This window comes from Leuciscus leuciscus (genome assembly GCF_965113295.1).
Source record: "Leuciscus leuciscus genome assembly, chromosome: 2".
Lineage (NCBI taxonomy): Eukaryota > Metazoa > Chordata > Actinopteri > Cypriniformes > Leuciscidae > Leuciscus > Leuciscus leuciscus.
Genome location: NC_138726.1, coordinates 53,203,757 through 53,227,534, shown reverse-complemented (window position 1 = coordinate 53,227,534; position 23,778 = coordinate 53,203,757). Strand labels below are relative to the sequence as shown.

General features: G+C 39.6%; 1 protein-coding gene and 1 long non-coding RNA gene across 2 annotated transcripts in view; one reads left to right on the top strand and one right to left on the bottom strand.

Annotated features, from left to right (window-relative positions):
• Positions 1–23,778, top strand: part of LOC309482674 — a 460,652-nt gene that overhangs the window by 178,571 nt on the left and 258,303 nt on the right. The gene's annotated exons all lie outside the window — the stretch shown is intronic.
• dnah2 (dynein, axonemal, heavy chain 2) overlaps positions 1–23,778 on the bottom strand; it is a 170,821-nt gene that overhangs the window by 12,903 nt on the left and 134,140 nt on the right. The window contains exons 60-81 of the mRNA XM_082147655.1: positions 22,846–22,985; positions 22,454–22,664; positions 20,943–21,059; positions 20,670–20,811; positions 20,196–20,365; positions 19,256–19,372; positions 18,974–19,138; positions 18,633–18,758; positions 15,364–15,512; positions 14,975–15,041; positions 13,724–13,874; positions 12,940–13,088; positions 12,731–12,864; positions 12,448–12,592; positions 12,026–12,225; positions 10,765–10,891; positions 10,437–10,623; positions 6,745–6,893; positions 4,622–4,805; positions 2,335–2,525; positions 2,036–2,227; positions 1,434–1,618 (exon numbers count right to left, since the gene is read on the bottom strand). Of these exons, the coding sequence (XP_082003781.1) occupies positions 1,434–1,618; positions 2,036–2,227; positions 2,335–2,525; positions 4,622–4,805; positions 6,745–6,893; positions 10,437–10,623; positions 10,765–10,891; positions 12,026–12,225; positions 12,448–12,592; positions 12,731–12,864; positions 12,940–13,088; positions 13,724–13,874; positions 14,975–15,041; positions 15,364–15,512; positions 18,633–18,758; positions 18,974–19,138; positions 19,256–19,372; positions 20,196–20,365; positions 20,670–20,811; positions 20,943–21,059; positions 22,454–22,664; positions 22,846–22,985 (3,398 nt within the window). The remainder of the gene's footprint in view (positions 1–1,433; positions 1,619–2,035; positions 2,228–2,334; positions 2,526–4,621; positions 4,806–6,744; positions 6,894–10,436; positions 10,624–10,764; positions 10,892–12,025; positions 12,226–12,447; positions 12,593–12,730; positions 12,865–12,939; positions 13,089–13,723; positions 13,875–14,974; positions 15,042–15,363; positions 15,513–18,632; positions 18,759–18,973; positions 19,139–19,255; positions 19,373–20,195; positions 20,366–20,669; positions 20,812–20,942; positions 21,060–22,453; positions 22,665–22,845; positions 22,986–23,778) is intronic.

Genomic DNA, 23,778 nt, shown 5'->3' with positions numbered 1-23,778 from the left:
TGAAGAGTTCAGATGCAAAAGCCTCTAATTGCCATCTGAAATTTTCTTCTGGAATGATAATTTTTATCAGGCTCGTATATTTAAGTTCAATAATTTCACTTAAATGGCAATGCAAATTACCTATTAATTGTCATTTAAGTGAAATCACTTAACCTAAATATACAAGCTTTATAAAAATTATCATTCTAGAAGAAAATTTCAGATGGCACTTAGAGGCTTTTGCATCTGAACTCTTCATATATATTTTATTTATTTATTTGTATTATTATTATTAATTTACACATGGTGCTGTAATATATAAATTACTAACACGTAAAGTACAATTAAAATAAAAAATGAAAATATATAAATATAACTAAGCCAATTCAAAATATTAATAACTATTATAATTGTATATTAGTACTACTAAAATAACACTGATTTGTGCATATGTTCTGCTTGTCTGTCATCAAGATGCACTGCAATGAATAATTGTTGAATATGTTTAGCAAAGGATTTGTGTGAAAGGTTTAATACGCTAATGGTTTAATTGGCTCATAAAAATGATGTACGGTCATTTCATCACATTCCCAAAATAACACATTCTTCAATTTTTATCTAGAGTTCATATGAAATAACTGAGTATCAACATGTTTCATCACTAAAACTTCACAGATACTGTAATTACTGGCAATTTCTATTTCGCCCCCCAAGTCCATGCTATTTCCTTTCTACTACTGCCTGAAACTTTAGAGCTGCCTCTGCTGTGCACTCAAGTCACCATGGAGGTACTGATTGAAGGTAATTATAGGATGTGGTTGCTATAGTAACAGATGTTTCATGCGGTGTTGCTGGGTCCTGGTTCCTGAAAGACCAGCCGACTGAGTCAGAGGAAGTGGAACACATTTAACACCAGACGCTACGAGATTCAACTTTCGGCCCCATGGGGGAGCTGTTGGTCTTTATTAGATCAGAAGTGTGGCTGAAGAGGACACACGGGAATCCTCACAGCAGGGCAGAGAGGGGTGTCAGGGATCAAAGGGTGCGTGTGTGTGATAGCTTGACATATATTCAATGCACAGTTTGTATGTGATCGAGTAATGAGAAGATCTGTCCGTGAGAGTGTGTGTGATTTTCTTGTGCTTTTGGAACCAGGCAAACAGTCCGGCCATATGGGGACGCCATATCTCTTCATTATATTCAAAACCTGTGACTAAGAGTGATGATCATACAAACACTGAAGTTATTGTACAGTGGACCGAATTGAGAGTACATTTGAAATTCTGTGTGTGTGGTTTACTACTGTAGTTTGGGGACAAATCTGTCCCCAAAAATGAGTTAAATCTGGCAAAACTTTTGGGATATTCATAAATAAATTAGATTTAGATAATATCATTTATAAAACAACAGATGTCCTCATTTAGCTTGATAAAAGCATATGTGTGTGAACTCACTTAAAGAAGGGTGTATCAATAACAGCAGGACAGAAATATTGGTTGATGTAAGTGGTGAGCAGACGCCGGTCCCAGTCGTCGGTCACATGTCCCCCATAATTGATCCCAGCGATGAGGAACTTAAGAGCGTCCCAGGGGATTTCCTCATACTCGTCCAGATAAAGACTCAGAAGATTCTCACTCACCTGAAAGACAGAGAGAGAGAGAGGAGTAATTACTGTAAACACAACCGTACAGTTGTCAAGACATGCAGATGAGGTCAGAGAAGATTTCAATGAATGAATCATATCCATTGTATTTAAAAAAAATATTTACAAAATTCAATACGAATTTTATAGCCACAGATACATATTAAATATGCAGCTTAAAATATTATGTGAAATTTAAGCTAAAATGGGACCAGGATGCAAAGGAAGCACAGTGTCATTGAGGATATGAGCGAGGGTGAGAAGCATGCTTTCAACTATAATAACTTTGACAAGCTGCCAAAGTTCTAATCATTTTGCAGCCTAATATATATATATATATATATATATATATATATGGGTCATACTTCTCAGGTAGGAAAATACAGAAATCCTTGTCCTTGAATCTTTCTCTACCTCAAAGTCAGAGTCGTTGAAGCTGTAGATGATGTTCCAGCCGAGCTGCAGGAACTTCCTCCTCTCCAGAATGATGCTGTGGAAGAAGCAGAGAGTGAAGAGCAGCTTGCGGTACAGCAGTGGCCGTGAGCAGCGTGAGAACTGAGACTCAGACACCCGCTGATAGAGACGCTTCATATTCCACTTCACCCCCTGCAGAGAAACACCATCACACACACACACAAAAACCACTTTAATTGCAGCTCACATCATTTCAAACATCTGCCTACAGTGGATGAAGTGCACGTATATGCGTGTACCCTGGGAGGCTCAGTAGTGATTTTGATGCCCGTCTGCAGGATGGCGATGGGGAATTCTGGGTGAGGGGAGGAGCTCAGCCACAGTCGGAAATCTGGATGACATTCTTGGACTTGAAACTCGTCTACTAACTTATCCAGCTCACACATCCAAGAGAGAGACAGGTGACAATTAGCCAGGAACACCCAGTGACCTACCAGAGAGAAAGAGAGTTTGATTATTAGAATTAGTATATTAATTTTCTGAATAAAATGCGAGTGGTGTTTTCCAGTGCTAAGGTGTGTGTGTGATTACCCAGGTGTTCTTATGTGATTGCCAAGTTCATTTTTAGCATTGCTACGTTGTTGTTTATTGGCTAAAGTCAAAAGAGCCCTTTCTTAGGGCGTTTTTCCACTGGGTTCGTTTGCTGCGGTCCGAACCCGAGTGCGCTAGTTCCCGGCGCCCCCCGCAGCGTTGGTCTGGTTTCACACTCAATTAGTTGTATCGAACCCAGGTGCGTTTGCAGTGATCTTACGTCATCGCAAACGCACACGGAAAACGCATGGAGAATACAACTCGACTGAGCATAGCTGTAATTTGTCTGTTTTTTTTGGTGCTATTATGCACAACATAGTGAGAGACAACTACGTTTATGTTCATTACATGGTGTAATTCAGCAGATATCCAGGGGACGCCGTGTTTCTGCTGCTCGCAGAAGATTTTTCACTGATGCGACAGTGATACGCATGCGCGGGATACTATACTTCCTGAACAAGCACGCACCCGAGTCCGTGTTGCTTGCACATTAACGCGAACCGCGCCACGGTTCGGGAGCTACCGAGCTCAGACCACCTCCTCCAGGTAGTCTCGGGTTCGGTACTCTAGTGCGCACCCGGGTCCGATGACAGCGTTCACATTAGCGATTTTTCATGCGAACCGTGCCCCGGTCCGCACTAAACTGCCAGTGTGAAAGCGCCCTAAGTCACTATTATTCACTCTATGATGGACCCTAAATGCAGATCACCCCTAGGATTTTGTGACATCACAACCATGAGCACATTAACATATGACCGTCCGCCACACACATCAATATTGATTCAGGGGGAGTAATCGAACTCTGACAGTGTGAAAGCACCCTAAAGCTACAGTAAAACTTTCCTGAACTCAAATTATATGACTTGAATGCAATGCAAATCAGTTTCAAAAAGTGTCTGTTAAATGATAAATGTAACTGTAAGCAGCAAAGAGATTAATTCTCAGGGTCAGAGAGATTGTAGAAAATACTCCTGTAAATGTAAAATACAACTACTTTTGCTGCAAAAAAGTGGACTTATGTACGCTACATTACCGTTAAAATGTTTGGGGTCAGTACCGTAAAATTTTTGGGGGTCAGTAAGATTTTTTTAATGTTTTTGACAGAAGTCTCTTATAGGGGTGTAACGATACCCTCACGTCACGATTCGATACATATCACGATACTGAACTCACAATACGGTATTGCGATACTCCAAGACTTGTGATAAAAGGTTAACAAAAAATGTACTGTTGACTAAAATGCTCAATTTTATATTACATTGTGTGTGTAAATGAATAGGCTTGCACTTGTAACCCAATGCACAGGACAATAGAGACACCAGAATAAAATGATTCAAGATTCTGAAGCTGAAAATACTGAATTATTTTAGATGAATATGCTCACTCTTTCACTGACTAGACATATTTAAAATAATGTAGGCCACTTTTTACACAAATATTCCCCCATTGCATTATAATACATTATATTCCACATTATATATAGTAGTTTATTTTAGTACTGACACTAAAACTCTGAAAACGTGCATTTTTTCTCACAGTAATTTTATTTTGGGTGAACTTTCCACGATACATATTGTTGCATTTCTGTATTGTGATACATTGTGGCACTTTATATTGTTACACCCATAGTCTCTTATGCTCCTCAAGGCTGTATTAATTGCTAAAAAAAGAACAAATATTTTGAATAACATTACCGTTTTAAATAGCTATTTTCTATTGTAATATGTGTTTCCTGTGATCAAAGCTGAATTTTCAGCATCATTACTCCAGTCTTCAGTGTCACATGATCCTTCAGAAATCATTCTTATGATGATTTGCTGATCAAGAAACATTTGTTATTATTATCATTGTTGAAAACACCACTTTTGTGGAAACTGTGATACATTTTGATCTTCTCATCTAACTGAAGAATGTTAAGGGCAGAGGAAGCTACAAACAGGAAGATAAATATAGTGTTAAAAACAGAAGCAGAGAGATAGAGAGAGAACACTTCACCATTTGCAACCCCCTCTTTGATCAGCCGCGTTGCGATGGGTGCCTGGCCTTGACCCAGCGAGAGGGCAAAGAAGCGCTGACCCATGCCTGACGTCTCTGCCAGCTGAACCAGTGCTGCCGTTGGGTCCACACCAGGGGACAGCACAAAGATCAGAGGAGTCCTCGTGCTGCTGTCCGCTACAACCTGACACACACACACACATAGGATAAATGGGTTTTGGTATAACTGCAGATAGGTTTGACCGGTTCTATTTTCTAAGTAAATGCAAAAGTCAAAATGCATACTGAAAAAATGAGAGAAAAATGAAAAAGGGGGAAAGAATCAATTGCATTTATGTAACCCTGAAACATATCTGATTTATTTCATGCAGTCTCTCTCCGTCTAGAGGGAAACATAGGACAGGAAAATAAATAAATAAAATAAATAAAAATAAAAGCCCTGGAGTTGGTTGCTATAGTGTGCTCCAGAGTTCCAGAGAGTAACGTTATGAAGCAGTCTCACATTCAATTTTCTGAGTTCAAAAGCCGAAAATGTCAGCCTCTTATAGAATGGTGTCATGGACAAGCTGGCTACATTTCACCTTAACGTAACGCAATACTTTCCTGTTTTCAGATCTCACCCAGAAGCCACAGAGATATAAAGTAAATTTCTTTGCTTATTGATTTATTTCAATACTAAGCTCTCTTTCACTCTGTGTGTGTGTGTGTGTGTGTGTGTGTGTGTGTGTGTGTGTGTGTGTGTGTGTATATGTGGTTCAGGTTAACCCTATGTTATGGAGACAAAGGTTGCATTTATTGCACAGATCTGATCTTAATGAGTTAACGAAAGAGAGAGAGAGAGCGAGAGCGAGAGTGTGAGTAGCTTAATAGTAAAGCTTATTACAGCAAAGTTATCACCTCATTGCTGAGAAATATAATGTAGCTTTCAGTTTTGAAGCTGTTTTATTTATAAAACTCACGGGGCAGAGGTTGAAAACAAGCTCCTGAATGTTTCAGTGAGCGCAATTTCTTTCCTTTATAAAGTTTCCACCTCAATAAAACAGCTGTGAGTGAGCGCACACAGGCACATCTGCTTCATAACACAATATTAAAAAGCGATCGTTGTGGGAGAACGTGTCGCCCTCTCCTTGTGGTGGCTTGGAATTCCAAGGGGAATCGGATACACATGTTTAGACGTTGGTCGGACGTCCAGATGTCGGATATGTATCTGATTTAAAACCACATTTTGAAGTGGCTCAGATTGGATGTGAAAAAATCAGATCTTTTCTTTTTTCTTTCTTTCTTTTTTTTATTTGTATAGCGCTTTTCACAATACAGATTGTATCAAAGCAGCTTCACAGTATTAAATTTAAATAATACAACAAAGTTTGTTTCAAGAGGAATTTATTGATTGATAAAATTAAATTAAATATCCCCAAAATATCCCCAACTGAGCAAGCCAAAGGCAACAGTGGCAAGGAACCGAAAAACTCCATCAAGTGACCTAATGGTGTCCTAAAACTCCATCAGGTGACCTAATGGAGAAAAAAAAACCTTGGGAGAACCCAGGCTCAGTCGGGGGCCAGTTCTCCTCTGGCATTTATGAGCTAGAGGCCGGATTGTAGTTTGAACTGTAGGATTATATGAATGCCTGGCTGAAGAAATGCGACTTTAATCTAGTTTTAAATTGGGAGAGCGAGTCTGAGCAACGAACAGTATCAGGAAGACTATTCCAGAGTTTTGGAGCCAAATGTGAAAATGCTCTCCCTCCTTTGGTGGTTCTGGATATCCTTTGAGTTTACATGTATGAAACAAATTCCGATCTGTGTCAGATGTAAGTAAAAAATCAGATTTTTTTTGTGCCAGTGTAAACGCAGTCCTCACAAAGATGGCAATATCCGAAATGCTTGTGGTGACATTCTTGGTCCCCATGAGGAAAACAGCTTCATAATAAGTGATGTTTTTTGAAAATGTAAAAATGCAGAGAGTTTTCTGTGATGGGTAGGTTTAGGGTTAGGGGATAAAATATACACTTTGTACAGTATAAAAATCATTATGTCTATAATGATTATGAAATGGCCCCATAAAACATGAAAACCTAATATGTGTGTGTGTGTGTGTGTTTGTGTGTGTGTGTCACTCACAGCCTTCATATCGAGGATGGGCGGCTCTACGAACTGAGAGCCCAGGTTGTTGATGATGAAAGCCGTGACGCAGATAGAGATGCGATCCTGTCGGAGAGATCGTACAATCAGCATCCTCTGCAGCTCATTGCAGCTGTTCTCCCATTCTCCTGCGCAGAGAGAGAGAGAGAGAGAGAGAGAGAGAGAGAGAGAGAGAGAGAGAGAGAGAGAGAGGAAAAACAAAGCAAGGAGGCAGATTGTGGCATTCAAAGTCAGGAAGAGAGAGAGGGAAGAGAAATGAAGAGGGAAATTAAGAAACAAGCTGATAATGTGTTTCACTCCACTAACTTTAAAAGGGGATTTTTCATTGACTTCTATTGTTTTCATACTGCACTAATGATATTTTCCCTTCCCTTACTAGGAGCTGCAGGAGAATGATTTTTTTTAAAGTACCTGAACTGAATGATGTTTGCTTCTGTTAATGATTCCCACACGTGCATTCTTCCGCTGATATAGACCATACAACTCTGACATTGGCTCTGATTTCTAAACGAATGACTTTAAGTAATCTGCTCTTTATTGTGAATCGAAACCACAGTGACCAGCGTAATCCAACCTGATTCCCAAAACAAATGATTCTTACGAGTCAATTCTTTTTAGGGACAGTTCGTTTTTTATTTAAAGGGCCACCGGAGGAGTTTTGAGATCTGTTGTCAAAAAAGACATGACCCTCCCTTCGCCAGCAATACATTTTTCTATGACCCTCCAAAATTATTGTGAAAAAAGGCATGACCCTCCCCGATAATTTATTGATTAGCCTACTTCTGTACTGGTTTGCGCTTGGCAAAGATGTTCAGATAGCCATTGTTTGTTTGTTTTTAAACCATAAACTCTTGCTTTCTCATCTTACTAGGGCTGTACCGATAGACCAAACCTACGATTCGGTTCGTATCACGATTTTTGATTTTAGATTTGAAAAAAATCATGTTTTCGGTGCTGATGCGGTGTGACTCGTTGAACATGTGGGTGGCGCTGCCAATAAAGCATATAAAACCTGTCACAAAGAACCGGCAAAAGTAATGGTTATTAATATGTCAAATAGCCTATAGCAAGGAGACATTTTAATTGTTTATTAATAAACAAGTGTTTTCTGTGTCGACTGCAAAGATGAAGTTGACGATGCGTCGCGATCTTCTCAGAACGAGCCAGAGAGAAATGCACATTTCATAAGCAGAAGCAGTCTGTTTTCCTTCATTTTGAATTGTTCTGTTTAAAAGTAGACATTTCAAGCTTTCTATATATTTCTCAGGTCTGTGAGGCAAGTAGCATACCTTACGCTGAGTTTCGGTTCAATCCAGTTCACTCGCCCGCGCCTCCGTGTCATGATTATCTATTTTCTACTATATTTACTTATTATTTATTAAATCCAGATGAAACATTGATTAAAATTAAGATACAATTAATAAAAAAACGAAATTCACTTTAAAGAAAGGCTTTGTGCTTTCTGTTTGAGGTCTCTGTGAAATTTCGCTTTCAGAGCAGTCATGTCCGTAATGGAGAACTGACGCCCGTAACATTTCTTTTTTTTTCTTTTTTTTTACATAAATGCGAACACGAAAAATAAAATACAAATAATATTTTATGTTCTGTGGAGGCCGATCTTTATTCATCCGGTGGGTATATATATTTTGGTTTGCAGTGTAATTTATAGAATTACAAAAAAATATTTTGCCACCTAAAAGTTAAAGATTTTTTTGTGTCACGTCACATGTGTAGGCTATTTCCCTCATATTAAATATAAAACGCATGTGTAGACTGATATTTTTTGAATGTCTTGACTCCTTTCAGACGTTTCAAAATATTTGTATTAAATGCATTTTCTGAGAATTTATATTTCAAGTTTTGACTGCAAATGTCACGTCCATAACACTGGAATCGCCCAATTTTAACGAATTTATCCTCAACTAGTTTTTGTGGTGTAGGTCTACGTATTTTATTATGTTAAATTAAATAATACTAATAGTAATTTAAAGATGTGGTAGCCCTACATCTTACACATCGTGGAAACAAAATAAATGGAAACTAAAATATGGTAGTATCGCGCTACAGCGCACATTCTATCAGCAGCAGTTCTGGCGCCTCAGTCCCAATACTGTAAAACTCGACGTTCACATCACATGTTAATGCAGCGGTAGAGTTACACTCACAGGACACTGTGCACTTATTCGCAATCACAAAAGTTCATTATTTGCTCGTGCTTTAAAGCTTTGCCGGGTAAACATTTATTTGGCATTCTGTTCTGACATGATGCACTTTTTCTAAGCGCAAACTGAAGTGCGCGCGCACTGTCAAACAGCGCCAAACTGGATTTTTGTTGGGTCAGACCCATCTGATATCGAAGGGGGGCTGATAACGCGAGATCAACATCGACCTAAATGGAAAAAAATAGCACCAAACAAGCCACTTTGAAATGTTGCTGTTTTCATGAATATAAAAGTTGGGTGACCCTCCCCCTAGACTAAAAAAAGTTGGATGACCCTCCCCTCAACAAAGAATAAAAAGACATGACCCTCCCCTATTTTCCTCCGGTGGCCCCTTCCATAAATACCGAACGGTCCCTTAGTGAATCAAAACGATACCCCACAACCAATGTAATTTAACCTGATTCCCAAACAAATGATTTCACGAGCTGTTTTTAAAACCATACACAGTTTACAGTGTAATCGATCCCAACTCTTATGACCCAACCACCGACATTCAACACCAATTCCCCCCGAAATGACCCCTATGAGTAGTGAATCAAAATCATATATCACAATCAGTGTAATCCAACCTCATTCCCAAAAAATTATTCTTAAGACAGATTATTTTTAATGAATCAAAACCATACACCACAACCAGTGTAAACCAGCCTGATTCTCTAAATGAAGACAGAGAATCAAACATGATTTACTAAGGCACATGACACTTAAATCAGTGTAGTTACTGACTGGTTGTTCATATCACATCCAGTTAAAGTTCTCCTCATTTGGCAATGGAATTAAATGTATTTTCCCAAATATTTCTTCAAGTCAAGTCACCTTTGTTCATATAGCGCTTTAGACAATACAGGTCGTTTCAAAGCTGCTTAACAGTGATAAATAAGAAAATAACGATTCAAAGATGCTAACAGACTTCAATTCTTCAGTAAAGCAGCTCTAAAAAGACAATAGTGTCAGTTCTGGAGTCAGTTCAGTGTCGATTCAGTTCAGTTCAATAACTGGGAAGTTTAACAATTATGAAATGAGTTCAATTCAGCTATAAAGCAGCTTTGGAGAAAACAGTGATGTCATCATCCTGCTCAGTTCATTTCGCATCCAATAGTGTACTTCCGATAGTGTATTTCTTCCTCAAAAGCATTAAAGGAATCATTATTAAAACATTTAAGGAACAAGAATTGTTAAGAGATATCAGAATCAGAATTGTTAAAGTCCTTACAGTCTCTATCCCGACCCTTATACCTAACCTCATCCTAAAATTAGGTCCCCATATAATGTACACAAAACTCTACACACACACACACACACACACACACACACACACACACACACACACACACACACACACACACACACACACACACACACACACACACACACACACACACACACACACACACACACACACACACACACACACACACACACACACACACACACACACACACACATTACCAGGAAGCGGGGCTTTCTCTGGGTCCGGATTGGTGTACCAGAGGTGCCAGTCTCGAGGGTACTGCTCAAACGAGGCCATGAGTCCATGGAAATTAGTCAGTTTATCCAGTTCAGTTATGTTGTCCCAGTTAGAGTCCAACAGCCAGTTAGAGCAGGGGTTATCCATCTGTTTCTTCTTATCCAGAACCTAATACACACACACACCGCACAGAGTGCTCTCTGTAACATGAGGACTTTTTTCATTTTTAAACTAGTCAAGACAATCCTTTCCTATAATCCACTTTCAGGCCCAGAACGCACACGCACACACACACACGGCAGCCCTCACCAGTCCCCCACGGAGGAAGAAGCTATATTCATCCATGCTGAGCTTCCCAGACGCCTCCAGGATCTTGGCACACATGTGGAAACTGAACAGGAGCTTGTGACACTCAAACAGTCCTCGACAGGTGTATCTGCAAATGGATCAAACACTCTGACATCACTCTGAAAGTCAGCTTAATATGATTAAAACACATCACATCTATGACACACACGAAAGATGACAACAAACAGGCGTGACTGCATATGTGTGTGCATAAAGTACCCAGTAGTTATACTTGAGTTACAAATAAAAAGATAACCCACGATAAAAAGATAACTTTTGAAAAAAATACTTGAGTAGGTGTTTTAAAGTAACTGATATTGCATGCAGAGTAATGAAAAGTATAAAAGCGATGGCATGAGCTGATCACATTGTAGTTGAATGGCAGGAGTGGAGCGCTAGAGTCTGTTAGAATATAGATGACTCACTTCAAATAGTTCTTCACAAGAACCGTTCAGAGAGTGTGTGAGCTGTCAGACAGACCCCATAACTTACGATTTCAATTCAGACTAATCGCTCTAAACAATTTATGAACAAATCGTTCAGACTGCATATTAAAAGAATGACAATTGTTTGAGAATTAAACATCAATCCCAAAATGACAAGGTCACTTTGTTTATATTTAAACTAATTTCATAGCTACCATTTATGCATATACATTTATGTTTTTCCAACAGTTTTGTCCCTAAGAAAGTTTAATCAAAAAATTTGTGTACTTGTTAACATGAGACATCAAAAATCAAAGAAAAAATATTGTTTTTATGTCTTTTCAAATCAAGCTGTAATTTTGTCAACATTTAATTGTGAGTAATTAGAATGCATAATTGTAACATAAATGCTATATACATGCACTACTGTTAAAAAGTTTGGGGTTTTAAGAAATCATTGATCAAAAATGAATGTATAAACATTGTTACAAAAAGTGCAGTTCTTTTGAACTTTCTACTCATAAAAGAATCCACTTATGTTTCTTGAGCAGCAAATCAGCATCTTAGATTGATTTCTGAAGGATCATGTGACACTGAAGACTGGAGTAATGATGCTGAAAATACAGCTTTGCCATTAAATTAATAAACTATATTTTAAAATATATTAAAATGTAATTAAAATTAACCTCTGGGTCATGAAAGTGCAAGTAAAGTGGAAGAAAACTCAAAAACAGTATAAAAGTATTTCTCCTTTACGCCTCTGTACAGATATGCATGTGTGTGAGTGTGTTTCAGACCTGTAAACGGCATAAGTGTGGTGTCTGTTGAGGTTGTTTATCCTCTCCTCCAGTTTGTGGCTGCGGGGGCTGCTCTCTATACTCAGGGTGAACAGGTTGATGTAGGCGTCCAAAGAGAACTGATACATGGGATCTATACAGCCCAGATCATTCAGTACAAAGAACAGAATGGACGCCCTCTGGGCACAGGGGCGGTAGGCCTGAACACACACAAACACACACAGATGGGTGTCTATAGCTTTGTCTGCCTCTCCTGCTATCAACATCCTCATCTCAGCAGTCTTTTTATCTGTCTGCCTTATTCAGAGCTGCAATCTTTAATCCAATCTGGCAACCCTTTCAGCACCATCCCTCACACCACCTCTCTCTCCTTGACCTCCCCCTCATCCCTCTCTCTCTCTCTCTCTCTCTCTCTCTCTCACCTCTCTGGCAGTATCGATTTGGCTCTCGGTCAGTTCGCTGATCTCAAGTTGTTCTGCGACCTCAGTGGCCGTGACTTTGGAGGTCTGAAGGGTGTTCACCAGCTGAACATCATCCAGCAGGGAGCCGGTCGCCTCGTTCAGCAACCTGTACACACACAAAGAAAACGGAGTCAGATTTGCTAACATAAATACACTGATTATTAGAGTTACTGATGTGTTAGTGGCACTCATATAAAGGTGTTAATGGTGTGCCGTGACACATGTAAGAGTGTGTGCCGCCCACCGCAGGATCTCGTCCTCCAGCTCCTGCAGTTTCCTCTTGCCAGAGGCGATGTTGATCACCAGAGAGTCCTTCTGTTCCTCCAGCTCAGGACGCTCCTTCCTCACGACGATCCCCAGCAGCTGGGCCTCCAGACCCTGACGCACACAGAGTTATACTTCATCCTCAAAGACCTCTGTCATGGGAACAAGTTCAATAACACAAACACAGACCTGTTCTTTAACAGCAAAATTGACGATGGTGGTTTTGGAAGAGATCTCAGGTGTGTAATGTGGATTGGACAGTTTGGTGGTCATGTAGAAACGGAATTCTGGACTGTATTCCACCTCTTTGTCTCCCAGTTTTAACAAGAAACGCCCACCTGCAGAACACACACAAGAGATATGGAACATTTCCTTGTCCGATGTGAACCTACAAGGCTGGAAATTTAATCACAATGCCAAATTTTACTTGCCCGGGTGATAATTTCACTAGTCTTAAGACATTTTTTTTTTTCTGTTTGCTATTTTAGCAATATATTTTAACTGAAAGAAACTTGCTCTGACATATCTTAAAATATGTCACAATATTTATGCACACCAGTAATGTTTTTTCTAAGGCATGTTTATAAAAGCTACTTGAATGTCCTAACTGAAATAAGGCCTAATCCTGGGTTAATCTGAGCCCTGTCTGTGAAACCGGGCCATAGATTTTTTTTGGTGATTTTTATTTCTTTTACTTTATCATTATTTCATTATGATTTACAACACATAAATATATTTTCAAAGTTAAATAACCTTTACATATTTAACTTAGAAATATACCTGTAATGTAAACCGATATAATAATCTAAAAACACATTTAGGGCTCTTGACAGACATATTCATAAACACACAACATGAACCCATGACATCATGCACCTTCTCTCATCCTTATTATCAAGCACTTTTATCAGTCAATGTGAGCTGTGTGTTTGTGTGTGTGTGTGTGTGTGTGTGTGTGTTTGTGTGGACTAACCAACTCGCGTGAGGGACTTGTTGAGGATGGGGGCCAGTGAAGGATCTAGTTCCTCCTGGACGTTCTGCAAGAGAACCGGGGAACCAAACTGCACCGCATTCTCCAGGATCCGCAAAAAATCCGGCATCTGCAGGTCTATCACCTTCAACCCCTGACAAAGAGAGAGACAACATGAGGACTAGAGGAGAACATGAAGGACACACAGAGGACAAGATAATGACATCAACTAAGGAGAAAAAAGTAAAGGTAGCAGAGAGAATAAATATGATTCAAAAGTGATAAATGGACATCGAAGAAAGAAAATGGGACGTGAAAGCGACGGAGGAGAGCTGGAGGAGGCAGAAAAGCTTCAGCTCTGTCATTTTGTCATTGTTCGTAAATGTCAGCGTTTAACTGTAGCGTGTGAACTGCACTCGTCGCTCCTGACACTCACCACTACAGATGAGAAAAGACCAGCGAAGAGGAGGAAAAGGTCACAGACAAAGAGACAGAGGAAAAACAGAGACTGAAGCTGAACAGCAAATTATCCTGAGAGATGAGAGACTGTATGAAAATGCATGTCCTCCTATATCTTCTTCTGAACACACCTCACAGACTATCTGTCCATCTCTCTATCTACCTATCGGTCTGTCTATCCATCCATCCATCCATCCATCCATCCATCCATCCATCCATCCATCCAACCCATCCATGCACAGCAAACAAAAGCATCTCTGTCCCAGCAGAGAGTCACAGAGAGCGAGTGTATTAATGTGCATCTGTGTTCAGAGGGAGTGATAAATGGAAGGTGTATTGTGCTGAAGGAGAGCAGGTGAGGAGACGCGGCCTCACAGGGAAGACAGTCTCCAACTCACAGGAGGATTGAGTTTAGAGTTCTTGTATTCTAATTAAGGGCTCTGAAAATGGCTCGTCTGAGGGTTAGACGGTGAGTCATGTGATGAGAACAGTGACTCTGGAAAGGCTATGTTGGCGCTGAATGTGGGTTACGTTTTTCTCCATGGAGAATTAGATCTAAGGCTGTCTAATAATCATGGCAGTCTTGTTTCCATTGTTTCTGCCTTGCCCTGATGTCTGTATTTGTTACCAAGACATCTACTGCAAAATAACATATAATAAGTCTGTGTTCAGTACAAGGGCTCTATGAACTCATATATATATAGGAATGTGTGTGTGTGTGTGTGTGTGTGAGTGTGAGTGAGAGAGAGAGAGAGAGAGAGAGAGAGAGAGAGAGAGAGAGAGAGAAATATTTACTCGTTTGGACTCCATGTTCTTAATCCACTTTAGTGCTTGTCCTTGAGGGTCCACCATTAGTGGCCATCTGTAGGGAAGGACAGAGAGAGAGAGAGAGAGAGAGAAATATTAGTGCTCACTATAAATGCATGTCACATTATCCATAAATAGGCTATTTCATAACAATCCATAATCTCAAAATGCCATTAATCTGTTTAGTGTGTGTATGTGTGTGCGTGTATGTGTGAGAGAAGAAATTAGCATTAGCTATAAATGAACAATCACAGAAAACTGAGCCTACTATCATCTTTATCTAATTATTCTCCAATCACTATTCATTACTGCCCATTATTCATGAGATATCATCATTTTTCTAATTAGCGTTAAGGGATTGGCTCTCTGGGCCTGACCGGTTGCCACGGGTGACGATGACTCCGTTCTCGGTGGAGAAGGCATCAGACGGGAGGCCTTGGATATTCCATTCGCGCACTGCCGTGGGTTTAGACAGAAACACTGCAAAACTGAACCCCGGAGAACACGGCACCTCCAATTCTCTCACCTAGAGATGAAAAGGGTAGCGAAGGATTCGGGCAAGGGCATTTGAATGAGAGGAGAGAGAAATTGTTAGAGCTGTCACATGCATAATGTCATAATATTATCCGTAAAGTGTGCAATACTACGCAATACTGAACCAGTCCCCACTGCAAAATGACAGTAGTGCTCTAGATGCATGTGGTGTTGCTTGACACGAGCATCAATTAAAGCTAATAGCACCATGTTTATACTGGGGGATAAAGGCGAGCTAAGGCAAGACAGACAGACAGAACAATAGACACACAGACTGACAGACATTTAGATTGAAAGACAGATATATAGAATGACATATGATAGATAGATAGATAGATAGATAGATAGATAGATAGATAGATAGATAGATAGATAGATAGATAGATAGACAGACAGACAGATAGAATGACAGATGATAGCAGTGATGGAGTACTCGAGTCCTGGACTCGGACTCGAGTCCGACTCGAGTCCCTATTCTCTGGACTCGAGTCCGACTCGAGACTCTATTCTCAGGACTCGTGACTTGACTTGGACTCGCGGACTGATGACTCGTTCTTGGACTCGGACTCGAGGATATAAAATCGGACTTGAGCATTCATCAAATGAATGACGTTGGATGAAGTTTCTGACTAAATAGGATTTAAAATTTGATATAAGATGTTACACTTTTCCTGTTTTGGGCTCCAAGACCGGACGGGATCTCTTTTTTTCCTGCATATATGAACGAGCAGAGAGAAAGCCCCAGCCGCGCGCGCGCTCTCACCGTCTTCAAACAACACGAGCGGTGCTCCCTCCTCACACATATTAATCAAAATCAATTGACACGATAGTAAAAGGTCGGAAGACCGAAGTTTCACGTAGATCATTCAGAGATTTTTTTCTCCTGAATTACCGCGAGGTGTGAATTGTGCTGAAAAAAAACAAAAAACGTTTGCCTTATCTTCTCTGAAAAGCGTTCCGCACATTCAGCTGACATTAGCCACAATTTCAATAAACGAAAAGACCTATCTAGTGATGAAATGTTTTCTGTGTTGACACAAATCTTGTCCTGTCCTAAACTGCCGAGATAATCACACAAGGCGTGCCGTATAGGCTACACGTCCATTAATGACACGTCCGATTCGCGAACTAATGACTCCTTTGAACGATTCACTTTAATGAATGGTTAAAACAACTGACCATCTGTCCAACAACGAACTCACGAGACGTCTGAATCGGTGTATAACAAATCGGTAACACTTTACAATATGTTCCATTTATTAAACTCTAGTTAACTACATTAGTTAACATTTAGGCTACTATTAATAAACTGCACTTCTACAGCATTGTTAATGTTAATTTCAACATTTAGCCTACTAATAGCCTACATTATTGAAATCAAATTTTTTATTTATATTTATTTATATTGTATTTATTATTTATAATTGTCAACACAGTGGTGTCATTTTTGTTTAATGTAGACCCTCTTTTATAATTATATCAGCTCTTTAAAGGTGCCAGAGTAGAGAAATGTTGGCAGTCTTGAAATATAACACAGACTCAACCTTGATGACTCGACTCGGACTCGAACACTGGGGACTCGAGACTCGACTCGGACTCGAACTCAGGTAATGGTGACTCGACTCGGACTCGACTCGGTCTCTTCTTTGGTGACTCGGACTTGGACTCGGACTCGAACACGGGGACTCGAGACTTGACTCGGACTCGACAATTGGTGACTCGACTACAACACTGGATGATAGATAGATAGATAGATAGATAGATAGATAGATAGATAGACAGACAGACAGAACAATAGACACAGACAGACATTTAGACTGAAATACAGATATATAGAATGACAGATGACAGATAGACAGACAGACAGACAGACAGATAGATAGACATATAGACAGACAGACAGACAGACAGACAGACAGACAGACAGACAGACAGACAGACAGACAGATAGATAGATAGATAGATAGATAGATAGATAGATAGATAGATAGATAGATAGATAGATAGATAGATAGATAGATAGATAGATAGATTAGGGTGACCAAACGTCCTGTTTTCCCAGGACGTGTCCTGTTTTCACGTCCTGTCCTGGCCGTCCTGTCTGTTTTTTAAAAAGTGATGAAAATGTCCTGGTTTTCATTATTTTTCATTGGGCCATTAAGAGTGTTCTTTAAATACATGCTTGCCTTAGCACACAAAACAAATGAAACCGGCTTCGGTCGGGATCCGTGTAAAGCAGAAATCATGAACTGCAAAGCTGGCACGTACGTGTCAGTGTCAAATAAAGGTGCTAGCGACCTAAAAGCGCACATAAAGAAAGTATAGGCTAAGAGAACATCAGGAGGATTGAAATTGTTTTTTTACTGAAATAGTATAGTAGATTTTTTTATTTTATTTTAGTAGTAGATTTTTAACCTGCTATGGCCATGAAAAGAAATAGTGTCATGTAAAAGGTGTTAAAAGCTAAACTTTTTTTATATATATATAGTATTCTATTGTTGCGTGCCACACATTGAATGGAAAGGATGTATTACTTTATGTATTAAAGTATAACATAGTTGCAAGGTTGTGAATGCATGTATTTTTTGATGCATTCTCCCCCAAACCACGCCCCCACCCCTTAACCACACCTCCCCCAAAATCATGCCCCACCCATCAACCACGCCCCCGTCCTGTTTTCTGAAAACTAAAATATGGTCACCCTAAGATAGATAGAATGATAGATAGATAGATAGATAGATAGATAGATAGATAGATAGATAGATAGAATGATAGATAGATAGAATGATAGATGATAGATAGATAGATAGATAGATAGACAGAACAATAGACAGACATTTAGATTGAAATACAGATATATAGAATGACAGATGACAGATAGACAGACAGACAGACAGACAGACAGACAGATAGACAGACAGACAGATAGATAGAATGATAGATAGATAGAATGATAGATAGATAGATAGATAGAATGATAGATAGATAGATAGATAGATAGATAGACAGAACAATAGACAGACAGACAGACAGACAGACAGACATTTAGATTGAAATACAGATATATAGAATGACAGATGACAGACAGACAGACAGACAGATAGATAGATACCTGTTTCATCCAGATATCTGTGACCAGCTCATCTCTGTAGTTGGACAGGAAAGGGCCCATGTAGGACAGGAAGGCAGCACCCAGCAGGCAGTCTCCCACCAGACAGTACATGTTCTTCTCCAGACCCTGAGCAATCACACACACACACACACACACACACACACACACACACACACACACACACACACACACACAATCACATCAGAGACCTCTGGCTGCATTTCTCTTCCATATATAAAACATCAGGGTGACTGTGTGTGTGTGTGTGTGTGTGTGTGTGTGTGTGTGTGTGTGTGTGTGTGTGTGTGTGTGTGTGTGTGTGTGTGTGTGTGTGTGCGTACAACAACTGTTTCCTCCCAGCGAACTCTCTCTCCCGCCAGTCCAGACACCAGCTTGCCGGCCCGGTCCAGTTTGAGCTCCATGTTCTCAGATTTCCTCCGCAGCTCTTCTTTCTGGGCCAGCTTTTCATCATACTGTCTCTTCAACTGATCCAGCTTCTCTCCTACCTATAGACGTACACAAAAACATGTTATATCACGCTATATCACTCGAACAGCATTGACATAGAGTCACGTCCACAAGCTTGCACAAACACAGTGCAGGACAGACTGACACACACTGACCTCTCTGAGTTTGCCCTGGGCTTCAGCCAGTGAGGCCTGTTTCTCAGCCAGCTGAGTCATTGCTCCATGCAGCCTGGCTCTCTTCGGCTCGACCACCCTGAAGATACGGCCGTAAACCTGATATATATACACAAACACACACACAGATATGAGAGCATATAAAAAGCTCATGTTTCAGTGTCACATTCTTAAGGCCCCTTCACACCAAGAATGATAACTTTACCAATACCTAAAAAATATTGCTCAAAGGTATCCCGATCTTCAAGCTGAATGAATTTTTTAAAATAATATTTGGATTCCTTGCTATTGTCGCTACCTTTGGTTTGCTAAGTTGGGTTTTAAAAGACGATGGCAAGCAGGGCGGGACAGAGAGCCGTCCTCTAAATAAAGCTGACTTGTTCTGACACTTTCAAAGTGATTTTTTTTTCCAGCTGATGAACGAAAACATTAAAAAAACACATTAAAACCCAATATAAAATTAAAATTCTGCATTAAACAAAAATTGCGATGATCTTTTCTTCCCTATTGTGACGAATATCTGAGTGAAGCAGCTCCTCAAATGAGAAAAAATGTAGGGCGGGAGTTACTATGTCCATCTGGAATTGATTGAATCATTGTCATTCGCTAATTGCTGCAATGTGAGTGACAGGTTGGTGAAGTGGAGGGATAAATGAAGAGATGTCGTGGTGAGAACTATTATGAGGAAACATCAATAAGAAAAATGATGTGCCGTGACAAATCATTTATAATAAACACTGTAATATTCCATAAAAAAATGAAAATCGTCAAATTTGATTTCATGGTGACTTTAAAGCACATAGAATAATTGCTGGTGTGGACGGTAATAAAGTTTTCGTTCTTGGTGTGAACGGGCCATTCAAATAAATGTTACAAGAACACCATTCAGGTGTCGCAGCTGTCATAACCGGCAGTGTTGTACCTCCATGGCCCTGACCCACATGCAGAGGGACTTGGCAGCAGATGAGACCCGTCCGATGATCTCGGGCTGGAAGTCGGGCTGTGTGCAGTAATGTCCGATGGTCTTCAGCACGCGTTCGGAGATGTTGTCCTTATCAAAATTCACCAGTTGCTTAATGAAGTTGGACTCTCCTAAAACAAATGGCTTGTTTTCAGCTTCAGGCAAGCACATATTTCATTTTTTCCCCCGCAATCTGTTCTGTGGTTATGTGCTTTCTACTGCATTGTGCTGACCTTTTTAAATATATCCTGGCATGCTAATGAATCACCCAACCCTCCCCTCACCCGAGTCTTTCTCTCTCTGTTTGGCTCATGAGATTTCGGTTATACAGTAGTCTGGTATGGATTTCATGCCTGAGCCAGCGCCTGAATCCATGTGTGACACCAGTGTGATTGAGTGATTTAATAATGATCTGGAACTCTCTTTTTCTCGTACCCAGTTGTCTCTTGGCCTCTGCCCAAGTTGGTTCACATCCTCTGAGGATCATAACTGCCTGCATGACGGTTTCCACAAGAGCTGGAGGTCTGCCATATGTCTTGATCTCCGTCATGTCTTTCTTATTCAGCGACTCCAGAGCCTGAAGACAGTCCAACAAGATTACCACAGTTTTTTCATGTGCTGATGAAAACATTATGCATCACATATTCACTTGCGCTGTAGCTGTATCATGTCATGTTGAAAGTAATAGTTGCATGAATGCAGAATGACCTTCATTGCTTCCTCTAGAGCAGGAAGTGCTTCATCTAGGTCTCTCTGAGCGTTCTCAGCCATGGCCTTACACTTGATTTCTTCTGTTTCTATTTTCTCACTGTGAGCACCCACCGCCTACACACACACACACACACACACACACACACACACACAGAGACACACACATTAAGAAACACCACAGACAAACCAACAAGGTTATAAATATCCAAAGAACGCATGCTAGCTAACACACACAAAGAAAAAAACACACAAGCGTGCGCATACACAGACGCATGTTACAAACATCAAACATCAATATGCAACAACAATAAAGAGTAATGCTGAACACTATGGCGATATATATCATCAGACAACAGAAACGTGTCAACCGCTAGAGAATATGCTGTATGATTTATACAACAGCATATGCAGGAATGTTTACAACGTACAATAAATACAATGTACTACAACGATCATATTTTTGAAAAATAGACATGCTTTATGGTTATGCAATGTATAAAACATTTCAAATGTTGAATTTCCAGCAAAAATAGCTTTATCACAATATGTACCGTTGCCGTAATTTCATACTGAAATTATACATGATATCATATATCATCTCATTCGAAACATTTCATCAAACTTTGATAATTGCCTTAATCTTTTAAACAACTGAGAATATAGTAATCAAACTACATTTTATAAAAAACACTTATCAAGTTTATAACGTATATGACATCAGCATACTATATGAGAGTCAAATTGGACGACTACAGGGATTCATTTCAAGATCACTCTTCATCTATTGGCAAAGTTATGAAAAGAAGATCAGTCAAGAATAGAATATTGAAAATATTCAAATCAGGAATGTGAGAATCACTCAGTTCCCTGATCATTCTGATTCAATTTCAGCAAATGAAGAACAAATTTATACTCACGTGCATTCTGTTTTATGCACGTTATCGTCTCTGACAGACCGCATGTTGAAGCCGCCATTTTTACTCATTCAAAACATCAGGTAGTGTGTGTTTTCCAGGAAATGCGTGATTCGCTGGACCTCTGCTTCTCGTAAATACTATTTATTTTCTGACAGACATCAATTTCGTGATATTCAAATTTGAAAACAGATGGATCGTAGGGTAATAATTATGTATTGATTGATGGCCATGAGTGTGTTATGTCGGCCAGCCTAGGTTTAGACGGACATGGTTACATGCGTAAGGGGTGAACTATGTTTGATTTGAAATATGTTTGTTTTGAGTAATTATAAAATGTGCTGGAGACGTTCAAAATGCTTTTTGTGCAGTTCGTTGTACTTATTTTATGGCTTCAATAAATGTAAATGTTACTCAGAGACTGACATGTTTGGCTTGTCAAAAACATTACATCCAGCTGTCGCAAATTCATTGACTTTTGAAAATCAAGTTGTTGTTTTTTTACCAGGAAAAGAGTGGTTTTGATGGTCTCTTACAACAAAAATCCACCTCTAATGAAGAGCCTCAACATAAGACAGACTGACACACACACACCTTCTGTTGTTCATCTGCCTCTCTCTTCTGCTGCACAATGACAACCAGATATTCCTCACACTGTTTCTGGAACTCAGCTACTTTCTTCTTGGCCTCTTCCAACTCTACAGACATGGCCTCCACCTTACTGCGCGTGTCATCGATCTTAAACAAGCCATTCCTCAACTTAGACACCTGCTCTCCGAGCTCACCACGCTTCTCAGACAACAACCTGAGAAGAGAGAGAGAGTTTTCAGAATAAACACTTTGTTTTAGTTCGAGTACAAGATTTAGAGTTAACAGGCAACAGGAAAATGGAAACAGGAAACTATCATGTCTTTTAAATCCTCATGGCAGCTAAAAAAAAAAGAAAAAAAAAAAGAGAAATTGAGAAAAGTGTGTTTGATTCCTACTTCTTATATCCAGAAACCAGCTCCAGGTAGTTGGTGGGTGTGACGTAATTGTGCCTCTTCAGTTCTATTTTCATCCTGTGAGAGAACTGGGCCACAGACTGATGCACGGTCACAAAGATACTGGCAACTTTAGTCTGGATCTGTGAAGCCACCAGAGAAATGACAAGTTGTGGCAGCCTCGCTTTTAAACAAACCTCACACAAGGTCACAACAGAAGTATGCTAAACCCAAACTAATCCTAAAACAGACAAAAAGAAAACTAGGCTTGAACTCTCTCCAAACAACTCTCTCCTCTCAATGGAGAACCTCAAGTCAAAGTGATTTGTAGTTCAAAAACTGTGAGCAAAAAGAAACACGGTCTGTATGATATCCCTCTCAACGGAAACAGAAGAATCTCACAGAGATGAAGGAAGAGAGAGTAAAAGACTCCTGATGAATCTTAACACTGGAAATTCAATTAACCTATGATTCAAAAGCAGCCACTAAGAGATGAAGTACCTCAAAAAGAACACAAATTAAAGGCCAGGGCTGTGCGTCACTGACTTGATTGGACTTATAGTGTATAAAAGGAATATTCTGAGTGAAAAGTTATACAACAACTTTAAAGGTACACTCAGTAATCTATCCCTCTTTAAAAAGTTTAATGTTTTTGAAAGAAGTCTCTTATGCCCTTCAAAGCTGCATTTATTTGATCAAAATTACAGTAATATTATGTAATTTTATTACAGTTTAATATGTGTTTTCTATTTTAATGTATTTTAAAATGTAATTTATTCCTGTAATCAAAGCTGAATTTTCAGCATCATTACTCCAGTCTTCAGTGTCACATGATCCTTCATAAATTATAATATAATGTATTTATTTATTTATTTCATTGAGGGGGGCATCCAGGTCATGGGGACACGACTAGTCAAATAATACTCACTGTTATCC